The following is a 16,101-nucleotide window of genomic DNA, read 5'->3' on the forward strand; positions in this document are numbered from 1 at the left end:
ACATCACAGACGCACTTTGGGTCGCTTGAGTTGTGTAGGAAAAAAAAAAAAACATCTCTAGCGGCTCCAACGTCATCATAGTCACGTGACAAAACGCAGACTTGCTGCTGCTGCCATCTGTCTCCAGCTGGTCGGGTATAATTTCAAGCAAAAACATTAGCTTCGGCACACCGTAGCCTCAGGGTACAGCAAAAGCAGATTGCGATCATTGAGCAAAGTTGTGCTATAGTCAGCTGAACGCCTGGCAGATAACCTGGACCCATCGACGTTCGTACAATGTGACGTGTTAAAGCGTTCTAACTACGTGTTTACTCTTGTGCGCGTAGAATTCACTCGTCGAAGTGGCACAGTGGAGAAAAATCGCGCACGCCGAGAAGAGTGACCGATGGCTGCGTCTCCGGAATCAAACATGGCAGATTTTGATGCGATCTACGAGGAAGATGACGACGAGGACCGAGCGAACGAAGACTCGCTTGTCAGTCTCGTGCCAGAGCCCGTGGTCATCAGAGGTGCGGGCAACATGACAGTGTGAGTAGCAAACGCGCGTGGAGCGCGGCTTCGAGAGAGGCTGCGATAGCTTCGCTCACAAAGAGACCTCCCGCTGGGCGCGCGCGTGGAGAAGTTCCGTCACGATGCGTTGCACTGTTTTGTACTTTGTTGCGTTCATCGTTTGGGAATACGCAGGCAAAATGATTTCAACTCACGCGATTTAACACAAACGTTACACTTGGCATTTCGTAGTCTGCGACAAGGGCCAACTTGCGCTTTGCGTTCCAAATTTTATTATTAAAATTGGCCTTGGATGCTTCTAAACTGAGACATAACTCCGAATTGTGGCTTGAATAAAATAAAGCAATCAAAGGTTCTCTTCTGGATTTGTTTGCCTAAGGCTTCCACATCACTCTGCGCAGTTCAGTACTCTTGCTCAAACTGCGGTATGCTCGCGCAAACTACGGAACCCGCGTTTGCAAAGTGAATCCTGTGGTATTCCCGAGTTCAACTTACTGTGAATCAGTTCGCACGGCGCTTGTCGCCTGCAGACTGACGTCACTAACCAGATCCATTTACCCATTCACGTGTTGTTATTGATCAGCTGATTCAGCGGCTAGACATTTCGTCTCCTGTGAGGCCTTTGTTTTCTGCGAAGCTGCACGCGCGCTAGCCCTCCGTTGTCGGCAGGCCCGTCCGTTTTTCACGAACGAGTAGGCCGCATATATTATGTGCTCTGTGCGCAGCAGTCGCTGCGTAATCTATTAGCGCGAGCGTAACGTTACGACCGAGTGCTTTTTATTGCTGCTGTTCTAACGCCAGCTGTGTGGTGTGCTTACGAACGTTGCGCAGATTTGGACTGAGCAACAAGTTCGACACGGAGTTCCCCCCCACGCTATCAGCCAAGGTAAACAGCGGAAACGACTGCTCTCTTTCTTGCCTCTGCTACTACTAATTTTACTTAGCTTCAGATTTCTTTTTTGTGTGTGCGTGTGTGTGTGTGTGTGCGAGCGAGCGCGTCCGTCTTAGCCGAAGCATCTGCTGCAGTCTACTGTCGCATGCCCCAGCATTTGCTTCATGGATCTTGTTAACAGCGCGGCAAACAGAAAACGGGACTGGCGTTGACTCGCAATTATATATTAACGCCAAAGTGATATATATATATATATATGAATATAAAGTAACATAGGCATGCTTCATACATTTATACACACATGAAATGTCTCCCTTCGCAAGAGCAGACGACACACATTAGTGGCATAGTGGAGACTGCGATACATCGCACGATGCACTAATGGGCAGGGAAAGCGAGTCTAGCGATAACAATGATTTGCATCGCAATGCACATGCACTGTTATCTCTTTCCCTGCTGCTAGATACATTTAGCAATGAAGGCCATTGTGAAGCATGCGGAATCTGCTAATTGTAGCATTGCTGTATTTTTTAAGCAGACTGCATAGTGATTACTGCACCATTAGCATCTTGAGTTTACTATCACCTGTGCATTTCCTTCCTCTGCTGTGCCATCCTGCTTAACCGTGGGGCCAGTGTCCCATGGTATGGCATCCATCTTGACGTTGAATCTTCTTTCTTTCTGGGGTTTTACATGCCAAAACCAGTTCTGATCATGAGGCACGCCGTAGTGGAGGGCTCCGGATGAATTTTGACCACCTGGGGTTCTTTAACGTGCACTGCAATGCAAGCACACGGGCGCTAAAACGAGAGGAACTGCAATCCACTGCCACTGATGGTACAACTTCCAGTGCATAGAACACTACTTTAATGCATCAATGAGCATTACTGCAATAGCCATTTGCTATGCTTAAGTGTCGCGTATGGATATTGCAGACGCAAGTCATTGTTGAATGCTTTGAAAGGGATCTGTGCAATGATTGTGCTAAAAAGAGGATGGATCAGATCACTTGAGCAATGATTAAACTAACAAAACTATTAATTGTTGACAACTTTTCACTTCTGCAGAGAGGAGCTTTCTTTACCTTGCATTGAGATATTCTCCAAGCAAGATCTTGCCTCTGTGAATTGCCTAATGCCACTCAAACAGCAGAACCATGATCCAGCTATTTGTATTAGGCATGGCAGCTGGCCTTTTCTATTTAGAAAGAGTTGGCGCTAACTTTGCTTTGGCTCATCAGCATTCCAGAATTTGACCTGCTGAATACCACTCATGAGAAAGATAATGTTGCAAACCTTCACACCATTGTAAAATGGTGCAAAGGCAGGCTTTGAACCCAACCAACTGCATGTCTTGACATCACGTAACTTGTATCTGTGGGAAACATCTGAAAAATAGCTATTTATGTTTACCCATTTGCTCAAAGCAATAAGCAAAGCGCTTGCACCTTCATACATCAATTAACTTTGTTCTTTTTGCAATGACGGGAGATTTAGATGTGTGTTAAAAAGTCTCAGTTGCTCAAAATTAATCTGGATACGTACTGTACAGTGTCCCTCATAGATTGTTGCAAAGTTTAGATATGTTAAACCTCTTGAATTATTATTAACTGTTATTAACTACTTCTTTCTTGCATTCTTTTCACATGTAAACAGGTGGCACCTGAAGAGTTCAAGGCAACCATTATGCGCATTAACAGTGTGCTGCGCAAGACATTGCCAGTGAACGTGAAGTGGCTCTTTTGTGGGTGCCTGTGTTGCTGCTGCACTCTTGGCTGTTCCCTGTGGCCTGTCGTCTGTCTCAGCAAAAGGGTGAGCAATGTAGTTTCACATCGCAGGCTGTTGTGCAACTGTAAGTTGTATGTCAGAAGCATGAATAACTACTTCTTGCTTCTTGAGTACTTCAGTGCAGTTGGGGAAAAAAGGTGAGAATCAAGGACACACACATCACCAACTTCCTACTAAGCTTCATTGATGCAAGAGTAGCATTGTGTTCATTTGGGTTCACTAATGTTAAAGTACAGAAACTTCTAACCAAAATGGTTATTTATTGTGCCCAGAATGTCATATTTAATTCAACTCTGTGACTCTGTGAAGAATTGCAAGCAGTGCAGCTTTATGTGAAGATGTTGATAATAACAGGAAGTGGAAGAAAGGCCTAATGCTGCAGGTCAACCCCGCAAAGGGCTTTTACTAGTAAATCCAAAAACACTGAACCACATTCATAGTTTGAAGGGCGACGTTCTCACTCTATGTCCAGGGCCTGCATTCCATGATGAAGAGGAAAGAGACGCAATGCATGACAATGGTAGCCTTGACAGAGTTGCCAGTGCTAACCTGTTGAAACCTGCCCTCACTGCTTCTGTCAACTATATAATAAGAAATTATCAACATTTTCATATAACGGTGCAAAGGAGCTGAGTTGGCACTGGAACATTTGGTGTAATAAATTCCAAATTTGGTGGTTGGAGATGTTCACCTCATGTTTCAAAAGTAGTGATGTGTGCTACACTAAACAAATATGATGAAAAAAAAAGAAAAGGCCACTGGGCTTCACTACTCACTGTGAAATGCATTTGTGTTCCACTTATTTGCCCAGAAAATGTTCCTTACACACTACGGTGTGAACTTCTTATGTGGAACGTCAGTGTATTTTGTCAAACAAGACAGAGAATCATAAGGGGACTTGTTTTCATCAGATTAGTCTCCTTGTCGCAATGTTGGCTTCAGTGAGATTTCTCATTTGACAGCTGTTGATGCTAATGTATTTTGTGGCAGATTTTGAGGTGACTTAACTAAAAATTGACATCTTGGAGTTGCACATCTTAAATCGTGCGACTGAAAAAAAAAAGAAAAACTGCACAAATGAAATTAACTATGAGCGTGTTCATTTGGGCTGGTTGGTACATCTTGTCAAATAGCAGAATATTGGACAGCATGACACAGGACGAAGAAAAGAGGCACAGGACAGTGCTCTTACTGTGCCTCTTTTCTTTTCTGTCCTTTGTTGCGCTGTTCTAAATTCTGCTATTTGACAAAATTAACTACACCCAACATTGCACGTTTAATTTGTTTAAGCTTGTGGTGGCATGTGACAGTTGGCTGTAGTGCTGGTGAAGAAGATTGCCGCTTGTGCATTCGCATGCAAAATAGAACACGTTAGCGCACACAGTTTTAGTATCTACATCTGCCTGCTGTTCTCGGAATCATCACTATTGCTGGCTGGTTCAAATAAAACGGGGCCGTGGTGGCTCTCACTTGAGGCCACATCCATATTTCGTAGGCTGTAGCCAATTGTCGCACCAGCAGAAGCTTTTACAGCGAAAGCTGTATATGGCTAGGTGAAACGAAAAACCGTTCGTCCCAAGTTTCGATAAACGTCTCCATTGGCTGTGCCGTCAGTACGTCGTTCTCTACGTCGCACCCAAGCGCGCTCGCCATTGGCAGCGCCGTTAGTGGTGTTGTTCTCTGCGTCGTACCTGCTCTGCCCACAACGCCAGCTCCTTGGCTCGCTGTTGTCGCATGCGTTCAATATCTCGAGTTAGCTCGGCGTCGTGGTTAGCAGCATCTGCCCACCATTGGCGCTTGCGTTCCACTTCCCGATTTCAACGTGGACGTTTCGTCGCAGCCGAAGCCAAAGTGCCAGCTCGAGAAACTCCCGCCATTGCCACGTTGACGCTGCTCTGCCCGCAACGCCGGCTCCTCGGCTCGCCTGTTGTCGCATGCATTTGATATCTTGAGTTAGCTCAGCATCGTGGTTAGAAGCATCCGCCCGCCATTGGCGCTTGCGTTCCACTTCGCGATTTCAACGTGGACGTTTCGTCGCAGCCGAAGCTTAAAGTGCTGCTCGAGAAATTCCTGCCGAAAGCGGGCGTTGGCCCCTGCGAACGCGTTCCTGCCATTGCCACGATGACGCTGCTCTGCCCGCAACGCCGCCTCCTCAGCTCGCCATTGTCACATACGTTCGATATCTCGAGTTAGCTCGGCGTCGTGGTTAGCAGCATCCGCCCGCTATTGGTGCTTGCGTTCCACTAGAAACGCAAACATGTAACCAGTAATTCAGAAATGCTTCAATACAGCATCGGAATTAACCCACTGCTAAACGCCGGGGTCACACGTTTCAGCTTCGCTGGTTAACCATCTGTACAGAGTGCTTGGGCGGTGTTTTTTTGTTTTGTATTTTGACTGCAAGATATGTAGTAGCCAGGAATTGTATTACATGAACACATTAGCAACATCACAATGACTGGGCTTTTGTGTCATAATAACCAAAAAGACACTAGTGAAGAATGTATTTGCATGTCCTATTCTATACATTGCTAAATACATGAGATGAGACGAAAGGCGCAGACACTTCAAAGCACAGTGTCTTCTTCAATTATCATAATTCAGAAGGAAGTTGTCCTAGGGAGTTTAAAACTATGCTATGATTTTGTAGGATTGTGCTATTCACAAGGCCATTGGCGTCTTTGTCCCTTGAACATCTAAGCAAACTGTGCCGCCTGTTTTCACTGCACCTGTTCCCACAGACACGACATTCAATAGAGAAGGTCTTGGATTGGGAGAATAGCCATCTATATCACAAGGTAAGCTCATGAGGATTTGCCAAATGTTTAAATTCCTTTTTCTGTGTCTGTGAAGACTGTCTGGGGGTGTGACATCTTTTGAAGTTTGAATGAATGGGACCTCTTTTAGAAAAGCTAGGTTATCTTTTTAAGGTCCTATATGATTGCTAAGGAAAACTAATTTCTGAATATTCTTATGCAAGGCAGCATACAAAGCATATGGGCTCATTTCTGTTTCTTGGTGTGCTTTCACACCTAAAATGAAGGACTGTGAGACAGACAGCGTGGCCCTAATATTATCCATAGGTATTTTCCTTACTGTAATTTCTTACTTGCATTGGAATGCTTGCTCAGGTTGGGGTGATTGCTGGACGAGTCACTGTGCTCGTCAGGCATTGTGTTTACATCTGCACATGCAAACATTCTGCCCAAGAATTCCAAGTATATATAAAAAAAATTTTAAAAACGCTATTAAAACATATGCATAGCATACTTGTTAAGGCACTTCGAATTTTACATGTACCGCAAAATTAACTAAATCATTTCAAGAGTCTGCCATTTTCCTTGTCGCATCCACATTCAGTGATTTAGTTGGTTAGTCAGTTAAATTGGGTTTGATGGGGCAAAAGCAACTTGGTCTATGCTGCGCCAGCCGCCAGGTGTTATCAACAAAAATGAAGGCAGCAAAAGTTGCATTACCCTAAAGTTTGTTCAAAGAGCCAGTATCATCTAATAGTTGATGTCGATGGGGTGTAACCATATTTGCTATTTGCATAATTCATGAAAGGATCTTTGTCTTTGTTTTATGATATGAGGACGTGTAACCAAATGGACAGTCGCATTCAATATTTTATTTATTTATTCAAAATACCCCTAAAGGGGGCCCTCTGGGAGAGGGTGTTGCATGGGGGGGTGGTGGTACACACGAACATAGTCATAAGAATTTATGATAAAATACGCAGGGCACGACTATGTGTAGTCAAATCAAAGTTCAGATAAAATCAAGTTAGCACAAAATTAGAAGACATTTGAAAATTGTAACACCTAGAATTCTGAATACATAACAGGCACTCAAAAGAGAATAATTGGAAAACAATATTGGACGGATAGCGAAGGTACCAGAGGAACACAAAAAAAGTTGTACACTTTCACATTGCACAAAGACGTCACATTATAATATATGTACACAGAATTTGTTGAAATTTATCGGGGTGAACTTCAGTAGCAATGTCTGATTGTAAGTTATTCCAGTCAAGTATGGTTCTGGGTATAAATGATTTCACATAAAGAGCTGAGTGGACACACTGGGCATTTGAAAGGGTGATCTCGACGAGGAAAAATGACAGAGGGTGACTGAAAGAAGTCATCATGCAAACGCTCATGATGATAAAGTTTATGAGTTTCCATCGTAGTGATAGGGGATCCAATTCGGCACGATTTTTTAAAGATGTAACACTGGGGTACGGGGAATAGTCTGAAAAGATAAAACGAGCAGCACTGCTTTGCAAGGATTCAAGGTTACGTACGATGTAGTCCTGCTTCGGATCCCAGATGGCACATGCATATTCAATTTTCGGTATGATTAATGTGGTGTACATGAATTAAGTGTGAAGGCACTTGCTTTAGTCTGTGTTTGATTAATCCAAAAGTGCGGTTAGCAGATGCAAGAGTAACGTGGATGTGATGATGCCATGTTAGATCCGATTGCAAATCGACTCTAGGTAATTATACGTGGTAGTAAGGTCAACAGTATTATTATCAAGGGAGTATGACATTGCAATGCGAGACAAGGAGCGTGTAAATGACATGCACTTAGTTTTAGTATAACTTAGGGTCATTTGCCAGTCATAACACCATGTATTCAATGCGTTTAGGTCTGATTGCAGTGCTTCATGGTCAGTGTCAGTGGAAATTTTACGGTAAATAACGCAATCATCGGCGAACAGTCTTACCCGGGACGACATGCAGTTAGACAAATCTACAATATAGACAAGAAAAAGCAAAAGATCGGGCACGCTCCCTTGTGGAATGCCAGACGTAACTGGAATAGAGGAGGAGTTGTAGTTATTAATATTTGTAAATTGAATTCGATATGACAAGAAATCTTTTATCTATGCAATGACTTCTGCATGAATGTTAAGATATTTTAGTTTCAGTAGTAGCCCGTGGTGATGAACACGGTCAAAAGCTTTAGAAAAATCTAAGAAGATGGCGTCAGCTTGGGTGCCAGCATCAATCCATGAAAGCAAGTCATCAGTAAATCTAGCTAGCTGCCCATCACATGAATATCCCTTGCGAAAGCCATGCTGATATTTAAAGATCATGTTATGTTCTTCTAGGTATGTTATGATTTGCGAATGCATGACATGTTCTAGTAGTTTGCAGACGGTACTAGTTAACGAAATGGGCCGTTAGTTAAGTGGTGATGAGCGATCGCCAGATTTAAAAATTGGTATGATCTTGTCTGTCCTCCAATCATTAGGAATGTGACCCGATGGCAAAGTTTGCGAGAAAAAAAAAGCGGACAAGATTCCCGAAATGCTTTGTGATGTACTTTTGAGTAACTTGTTGAAATAGGAGCTGCAACACAATGCCAGGGGTCGAAGGGGCCCCAAACGGGACGGTGACACCGATATTTGAAAAAAAAAATGCCAGGCTCGGAAGTTACGTGACATCAAAGTAGCAACACGTCCCGATCCGCACATAACACTGACTCAGTGGCATGCGTTCAATCCCCAATGATAGCAATGGCAAATTTTCATTTCAAAGCAAATTTGGCAGAACCCATCTCACAATGACTGTCGAGGGTAATGTGTTCAGCATTGAATCAATATAGCGACACAATGTATCGCCACCGCCGAAATTAGTTATGTGTGAGGCCTGTACTGCAGCGGGATTCCTCTTTCGCGCTTCCCTAAGAACACTCCGCGCCATCTAGCGCCGCAGCTGCAAAGGCTGCACGTGGCCTCTGAAATGCACGGCACACTGGTGTATGCAAATGCTGAGAAACGTGTCGTGTAGCAACCGGGCTCCTCTGTCGCACTTCTTTCTGGACTTGCTGCGCCGTCTAGTGGCACTGCTGAGAAGTTAGCGTGTGGCCTCTGAGACGAGAAGCGTGGTGCGCCGTTGCCTGCAAACACTAAGAATTGTTCCCTCAGTTGCCGCACACTGAGTGGCACATACTTAGTGACCAAAGTTGGCGAGAGGCTCATTGAAGAGCGGCACATACCCAGTGCATTCGTGGTGCAGCATGCTAAAGCGTTGGCTCGAAAGGTGCTCATTGAAAGTGGCACATAGCCGGTGAATTTGTGGTGCAGCCTGCTAATGCGTCGGGTTGCTGTTCTTGAGGAACCCTTGTGACGTGGGTTCGATTCCGCTCAGCGTCGGAGACATTTAAGGGATCTTTTTTGTTATTGTAGAGCGGCACACACCTACTGGCGCATACACCTAAGTTGGCATCAAAGAGGTTCATTGAAGACCAACTAGAGATGGGTCGCTCAGGAGTGAGCCGGACGTTTCTGAAAGTTATCAACCAAGAATATGGTATTACTAGTTGGCTTCTTGCTAAACTAAGGTGGTTTTACTTGACCTCCGCATCAAAATTTTGTAGTGTAAGCATTTCTGGAACACCTAGTGGTCATGACCACAAGAGTGACTGCTGCTAATCTAGGGTGTAGGGACAGTACTGCATTTTTTATTAAATAAGTAAATAAATAAATAAGGTTATTTAAAACTAAATAAAGATGCATATTACGTTTACCACATTTGGAAGCTGTAAGGTGTTCGTTGGATGTTTGATGATTGTTTCTGGGAGCACAAATGATAATACAGTAGTGTGAAATAGATGTGCAACAACTTTGGAAGGAAGATGAGACAGAAAAGGGTTTTATTGATGCCCTTTTCTGTCTTGTCTTTTTTCTGTGGTTGTTGCGCATCTATTTCACACCAGCAGCAAGTTTTCTACCTTAAACAGTCCGTGAAAAAAAAAGTGATGTGATGTCGTTGCAGCTTGGACTGCACTGGAAGCTTGGAAAACAGAGATGCGACTCCAACAGCATGATGGAATATGTGAGTAAAATTGGTTACCTTGAATATATGTTGTGCGAGTGAAACTTACTACATTGTATGTCGAGAGGGAGGTCTTATACTAGTACCATGCAGGGAATTGCGTAGACCTTCATTCTGACGGTCTGTTTTGTTGACTTAGGGAACAACAGGTGCTGCTACTGCATGGGCAGCTTCGACAGCGATATTTCACTGTTGCTTAGTTCCAGGGTCATGTTCACTAAGCTTTACTAATGTTGCTTGCTCTCAGGCTTATGTTTGGGTGTTGCCACTCATGATGGTGCTAGGCGTGGTGTGGTAGCAGTAAAATCACTTCAGCGGTGGGCACTTGTAGCGCATATTTTAATTCTTTCACAGACAAATTTTTCATATGCAGCACAGGGGTCTACTTCAGTGGCTTTTTCCACAAGATATGGTTGCAAATTTGTCCTGCTGAAATGTCTTTTTTTTTTTTTTTAATTAAGATTTGCGGATGTACTCCAGTGAGGAGTATTCTTCCCACTGCCCAATAGCTGCATGGAAGAAGAAAAATGGGATTTATTTTGGTATGACTGTAAAAACTGCACAAGACTTGAGATGTTCTTTATGGATCAGAAAGCAAGAAAGAAATCTTAAAAAGGAGTTCTTCACTTTTCGTAATACTGCCTCAAGCAGAGTTCTGCACAAAGTGGCCACTAGAAAATGTCCCTCGTCCGCTTCTTTGCTGCTTTCATGCTGCAGTGCTGTCACATATTCACAACAAAATAGACTTGCAGCAAATTCCGAGTAATTGACTCTTCTTGTTGCCAAGAAAATTGTTTGGGAGCGTTTGCACGCTTTCTGAAGCCACAACTCGCACAAAACGATCAAGCAGACAGTATCACAGATCTGTTCAAAGTGCAGGAAATGCTGTAGATCAGTTTTTGCGGCAACAAAGGACACCTCAAAAGATAGATTAACATCATGTTAGTGGCGGTTTTTTTTTTTTAAGGGAAGATTTCATTTTCTTCCCACTTTTTGGGTGCTGGCTGCTGGCTGTCTTGCATGATTGGCCAGTCCTTAGCATAGTGCAAACCAGCACTGGATATAGTGCAGAACTAAGGTGGCCTGTGGTGGCGATGTATGCAAGAATGGATGTGAGCCCTAATTCCAACACGCCGTCATTGTCATTCCTTCGTTGTCATGCCATCATTATCGTTCCACCATCTTCATCGTGTTGTCATTTTGTCATGATCACGCTGTCCTCATTCTATTGTTGTCATTCCAGTGTCATCATCCCATTTTCGTCATACAGTCAATGTCAGGCCGCTGCAGTCGTTCCATCGCAGTAATTTCATCGTGGTCATGCTGTCGTGACACTATCTGCGGGCTTTAGTGCCACAAGTTTATGTTGAGTGAGACGTTTCCTGGTGAAAGTGTGCCCAACTTGGTCGTGTGCTCTATTCTTGCAAATGTTCACTAAACAAGAATATTGTTCTTTGCAAGCACCAATAAAATCTTCCCTCTAACTGAATCACACATTGTGTTGGAGCTGCACACATCATCATGTTAGTAGTGCTTTTTTAAGTTTTTTTAGTTCACTTTGTGGGAGCTTGCGCATGCGACTGGAGTGGTCCACTGGATGTGAAATTTGTGTTTATTTTGCCTTTGTCCCCCTTTCAAACTGAGGCCACAGTGCCATCATTCTAATACGAGGAATCAGTCAGTTTTGAATGTGCTGTTAAATGTAGGTTGGTTGTTTGCTTTGTTGAAATTTCAGATTTTGCTTGTGAATAGGTCAGTGGACCCAACTATGCAGTGTGTGTGATGTAAGTTTATCAAATTTGGATCTTGCGAGCTTTAAGACTACACATTAAAGGTGTTGTCACACGTGTCTACTCTAAAGCACAAGTCTCTAGCAACTGACCCTTGAGGGCTGTTGACCCTTGTGGGAGGGGGAGGGGTGTATAGAGGTAAATGATGAAAGAACAGCGTGAAGCAACATATTCTCTTTTAACATCAATGCTCTGTCTTCATCTTTTAGGTGCTTCTCATCGAGTTTATCCCAAAGCTGGCCATTCATCGGCCGGACTAAAAGCCGTCCACTGTCACCACCATCGCATCCGGACCAAGGTTGGACAAAAAGGGCAGCATCACCGAGGGAGTGCATCTGCAGTGAATCTCAAAAAGACCGGACGCTAGGGAGTGACAGTGTGGCATGCGGCACCTGCAAGGCAGCGAGATGAGGTTCCGGCTGTAGCTGTGGCTATGTACTTGGTCTTGGGCTAGCCACGTGACAGTGCCACTCGCTGTTGGGATTCTACCACTGTGCAGCAGAAAACATGTTCGGGGAAGCACAGAACATGTGTGCACCCTGCCGGTGTTCCAGAGGCCCTAATTTGCTTAGTCATGTGCTTCTGCATTGTAAGCACGTAATGCCCGGTTATATGTATTAAGAACAGTGGCCGAGCTGAAGGAATGCCGACCTGGTCCATCGAGTCAGGCACTCTGCGGCTGTGTACATGTCGTTAATCGCTGCCCATCACAGGAACAAACACTTGTATAATGTGAATGCTGGTTGACAGCTGCTGCTAAACCAGAATGCACAAAGTGCAGATGGGCCATGTCAAGAGGAAGCACAGTCTACCAACAAATGTACACTGGAAATGGGGAATGAACTTTTTCGCAACCGTTCTGCAGTGACACCAACTTCTATTCTCATCACTGCTTGACAAACTGAGTGCAGAAAGAAAGAAAATTACACTGGTGCCTTTTAAGCAAGGTAATTGCAACAACCAGCATTCTACTACTTCACTGGTGCCCTTAGTGTGTTACTGTTCACTGTATTCAGCACTGTTACTTTGCAGCAAAGCGCATGCCTTCATCATAACAGCTCGTACGCTATTTTTCTGTCGCGAGTGTCGATGTAAAGTGTCAGTGTTGTTAACAGGGGCCGCAAAACAGCGTCATTGCATAAGCAAGCGTAAGCTCTGGCATGCTTTCAGAAGTCTGCTTTTGGCTAACACACTCGTTATTGGCAGCAAGTTTTATTGCTGTTTTTAGCAGCCGATTATCTTTTTTTGGTGGGATGAAGTGGCCGCAAAGGGAAGCAGTTTGTTTAGCTTCTGTACGGACAGGCACTTCAGGTGTGAATGGTTTGTATGAGACATAAAAGTGCAATAGATTAGTACACAATTGTTGCATAAGTACCGCAGCAAGAGTGGGTTAGTCTGTTCTCAGTGGTTGCAGTTGACTCGTCTGGCGCTGACATCAATTGATGCAGCCAGTAAAACTGTCAGGACTAGCATGTCAGGCTAGACATTGTGACCCCGGCAAATCCAAATGCAGGGGTACACAGGCACACCTACCTGCTTGTGATGCCTATATTGCTGATTAACTTTTAGAAATTTCTTAACTCAATAGGTAGTCACGTACAGTAGAACCTCGTTGATTACATTCCCGGTTCATGCAGCTTCCCAGTTTGTACTGGAACAGTTTGTACTCGTATGCTGGAACACAGAGAGCACCTGGTCCTGGATATCAAAGGCATTGCTTCTGTTACTGTTAAATTGCTCTTTTTTTTTTTTCTCAGAACGCATCAACGAAGTTCTGTATTTGTGATCGTATGTGCAGTTGAATTGTTTTGCAAGGACCAACAAATAACGAGAATGCTGATGGAAGTTATGGCACAAGTTTTTTTTGGGAGCTGGCAGAATCCAACCTGGACATTGAGCATTGGACTTAAAGAGTATAATTTCAAATTGGCAGACAGCTGCACAAAATAGAAAAAAAACATAGCTTCTCTGTGGCAAGACCACTGAGTAGGTGTGTACAAATTGAGCAGTTATGTGTCATTGCAGATTTCATAGTTGTAGCCATATGCATTGCAGTTAAAAAAATATGTTTTGGTTGCTCCCTGAACTTTCTAACTGCATTTCCTGCTCCTAAAAGGATTTAAATTTGTTGCACTGTCATCGCACCATAGCTGCATCAATTTCGAGATTTGTACCGATTTTGGTGCCTCTTCACATCCGCAGGCAGTATGGCCCATTAATAGCCAGGAGCGTAAGTTTCTGATATATTAGATATTGGAGAGTTTGGCATGTCCGGTATTCCACTAAATGCAGGCAGTTCGGGCAGAGTAGCGGGTGAGCGGGGTCGCAAACGTGAGTGGCCTGCGTGGTGCAGCCACTTGCTGGTGCAGAGCTTGACCAGTGCAAAATTTGCACGATCAGCGAAGTAGAACAAACTTGTTTGCTACAATATAAACTGTGTTTGTCTGGTCGAGCTCTGTGCAACCAGGTGGCTGGCACCGTGCAGGTCACTCATGCTGGGGCCCCTCTTACCCATCATTCTGCCCGATCTGTCTGTGTTTAGCGGAATACCGGAAATGCTAAAACTCTCTATTGGAACACCGAATTGAATACGGGTCTGTTCCTTGTAATCTTACCAACTGACCAGTCGTGCATTGCGAGAGCTTAGTGAATACTTGAAAGAAAATGAACAGCAGTGACTATAGACCCTTTTCATAATTCGCAAATGATCTTCCTTGCACTGCACATTTGCCCAACTAATGGCAGCACCAGTCATCGTTCAAATGAAGATGAAGGGTTAGTTGCAGATCTTGGTGGTTGTCTTGTGCATGCTTTCATAACAAGAGCCCAGTCTATATTTTCCATGTTGTAATGCAAGCAAACTGCGCTTATACACGCTGTTTGCAAAGATGAATATGTTGCCATTAGTTGAGCTAACTGTCTTACAGGAAAGCTAGCTTTACAATTATGAAAAGGGTCCATGGCAGGAATATTTCAAAATTGGGTTGCCTTTGAAAAGCCATAGATGCCTGAAGACCAGGAGGAGTATATAAATGGGGCTTGTAATGCTTGTGTTTCTTATTGCCTTACGTCTCACTGCAGTAGTCATAATAAATGTCATAATTAGAAAGCATTTACAGACTGCTATGGAGCATTAAGAAACATTTTATCAGCATTTTGCAATTATCTTGTAAAAAGCAATGTAATCACATTGTGCTTTGATTGGATTCAAGGCCTGATCAGTATGGTATATCCAGTGATAATAATTATGTGCAATTTAAGTCTCTTATTTTCACATTCCTATTTACTAGGATTGATGTAGATTAAACACAAGGCCACTTATTACGCAAGGAGATACAGGAGTTGATATTATTGCGTCACCATTGTCAACAGTGCAGGTAACTAAAATGCAAGAGCAGTTGGAAGGGATAACAATATTGTAGGTACAAAACTAAGCTCTTAATGTGCATTGCCTTGAGATGAATTGATGACAAACATTGTGAACTCCTCATTTCAAATCTTTTACGATACTTGTACATAAATTACTCACCAGATCAACATGCTGTGTTAACGAGAGGTGAAGAGTGTGACAGTGTTGGGGCACCAGGAGCCTTGTGACGGCTTGAAGTACTTTATGGCCAATGTACCTTACTATATCACATAATTGACTCCACAAATTGTGTGAAGAAACATGCTTTGGTGTCACTGTTCTTTGTGCCACGTATGACGCCCCATCCCAAGTTCTGCTCTCTATTTATTGTTGGCACAATTTACCGCGTGATCTGACAGGGCTGGCAGACCTATGCATATCAAAAAAGTGTTGAGCTGTTGTGTATGTTTACTTCTTTTTTTCGCTTTTGTGTGCTTGGAATAAAATCCCATATAAAGCGAAAGCATGCATTTTGTGTTTAGAATTTACATGCAAGTTGCATTTATAATTAGTGCGGCAGCATTGCAGGCAGAAATGGTAGCAAACGTGTTAAGGCCAATTGCAATGAAATTTCTCTTTGACTAAATTTGTTATGAGTATACCACTGAACCAATCTTAGCAAAGCTGCAGAGCTCGTAATTGTATTTTTTTTTTTTTTGTTAGCAGCCTTTAAAGGGGCCCTGAACCGCTTTTTATCAAAGTGGAGAAAGGCATTTGAAGTGAAAATATGCTACTTCAGAAATACTTTGCCACAGTAAGTACTTCCATGCATTCAGCAGAAGCGGAGTTATTGGGAATCAAACACGGGGCCTCCGCTTTGCTCCCCTTCTTCCTTCAATGCCTTGCACTGCGAAGGCTACGGCGGAGT

At 43.6% G+C, this 16,101-nt stretch overlaps 1 protein-coding gene across 1 annotated transcript; it reads left to right on the forward strand.

Annotated features, from left to right (window-relative positions):
* The first annotated feature begins 107 nt into the window (after positions 1–107).
* On the forward strand, positions 108–15,696 carry LOC119449686 (cysteine-rich hydrophobic domain-containing protein 2-like). Its single transcript, XM_037712919.2, has 6 exons — positions 108–528; positions 1,342–1,396; positions 3,058–3,213; positions 5,931–5,987; positions 9,975–10,034; positions 12,034–15,696. The coding sequence occupies exons 1-6, from the start codon at positions 386–388 to the stop codon at positions 12,082–12,084; spliced, it is 522 nt and encodes a 173-aa protein (XP_037568847.1). The 5' UTR covers positions 108–385; the 3' UTR covers positions 12,085–15,696.
* The last annotated feature ends 405 nt before the right edge of the window (positions 15,697–16,101 follow it).

The sequence above is a fragment of the Dermacentor silvarum genome, chromosome 4 (genome assembly GCF_013339745.2).
Source record: "Dermacentor silvarum isolate Dsil-2018 chromosome 4, BIME_Dsil_1.4, whole genome shotgun sequence".
Taxonomy (NCBI): Eukaryota; Metazoa; Arthropoda; class Arachnida; order Ixodida; family Ixodidae; genus Dermacentor; species Dermacentor silvarum.

What these genes read in the sequence shown, in the direction of transcription:
- LOC119449686 (XM_037712919.2), top strand. Translation starts at nt 386, where the DNA reads ATGGCTGCGTCTCCGGAATCAAACATGGCAGATTTTGATGCGATCTAC. An exon ending in GGTGCGGGCAACATGACAGT is followed by an intron (nt 529 to 1,341) that starts GTGAGTAGCAAA and finishes AACGTTGCGCAG; the next exon opens with ATTTGGACTGAGCAACAAGT. An exon ending in CCAACAGCATGATGGAATAT is followed by an intron (nt 10,035 to 12,033) that starts GTGAGTAAAATT and finishes TTCATCTTTTAG; the next exon opens with GTGCTTCTCATCGAGTTTAT.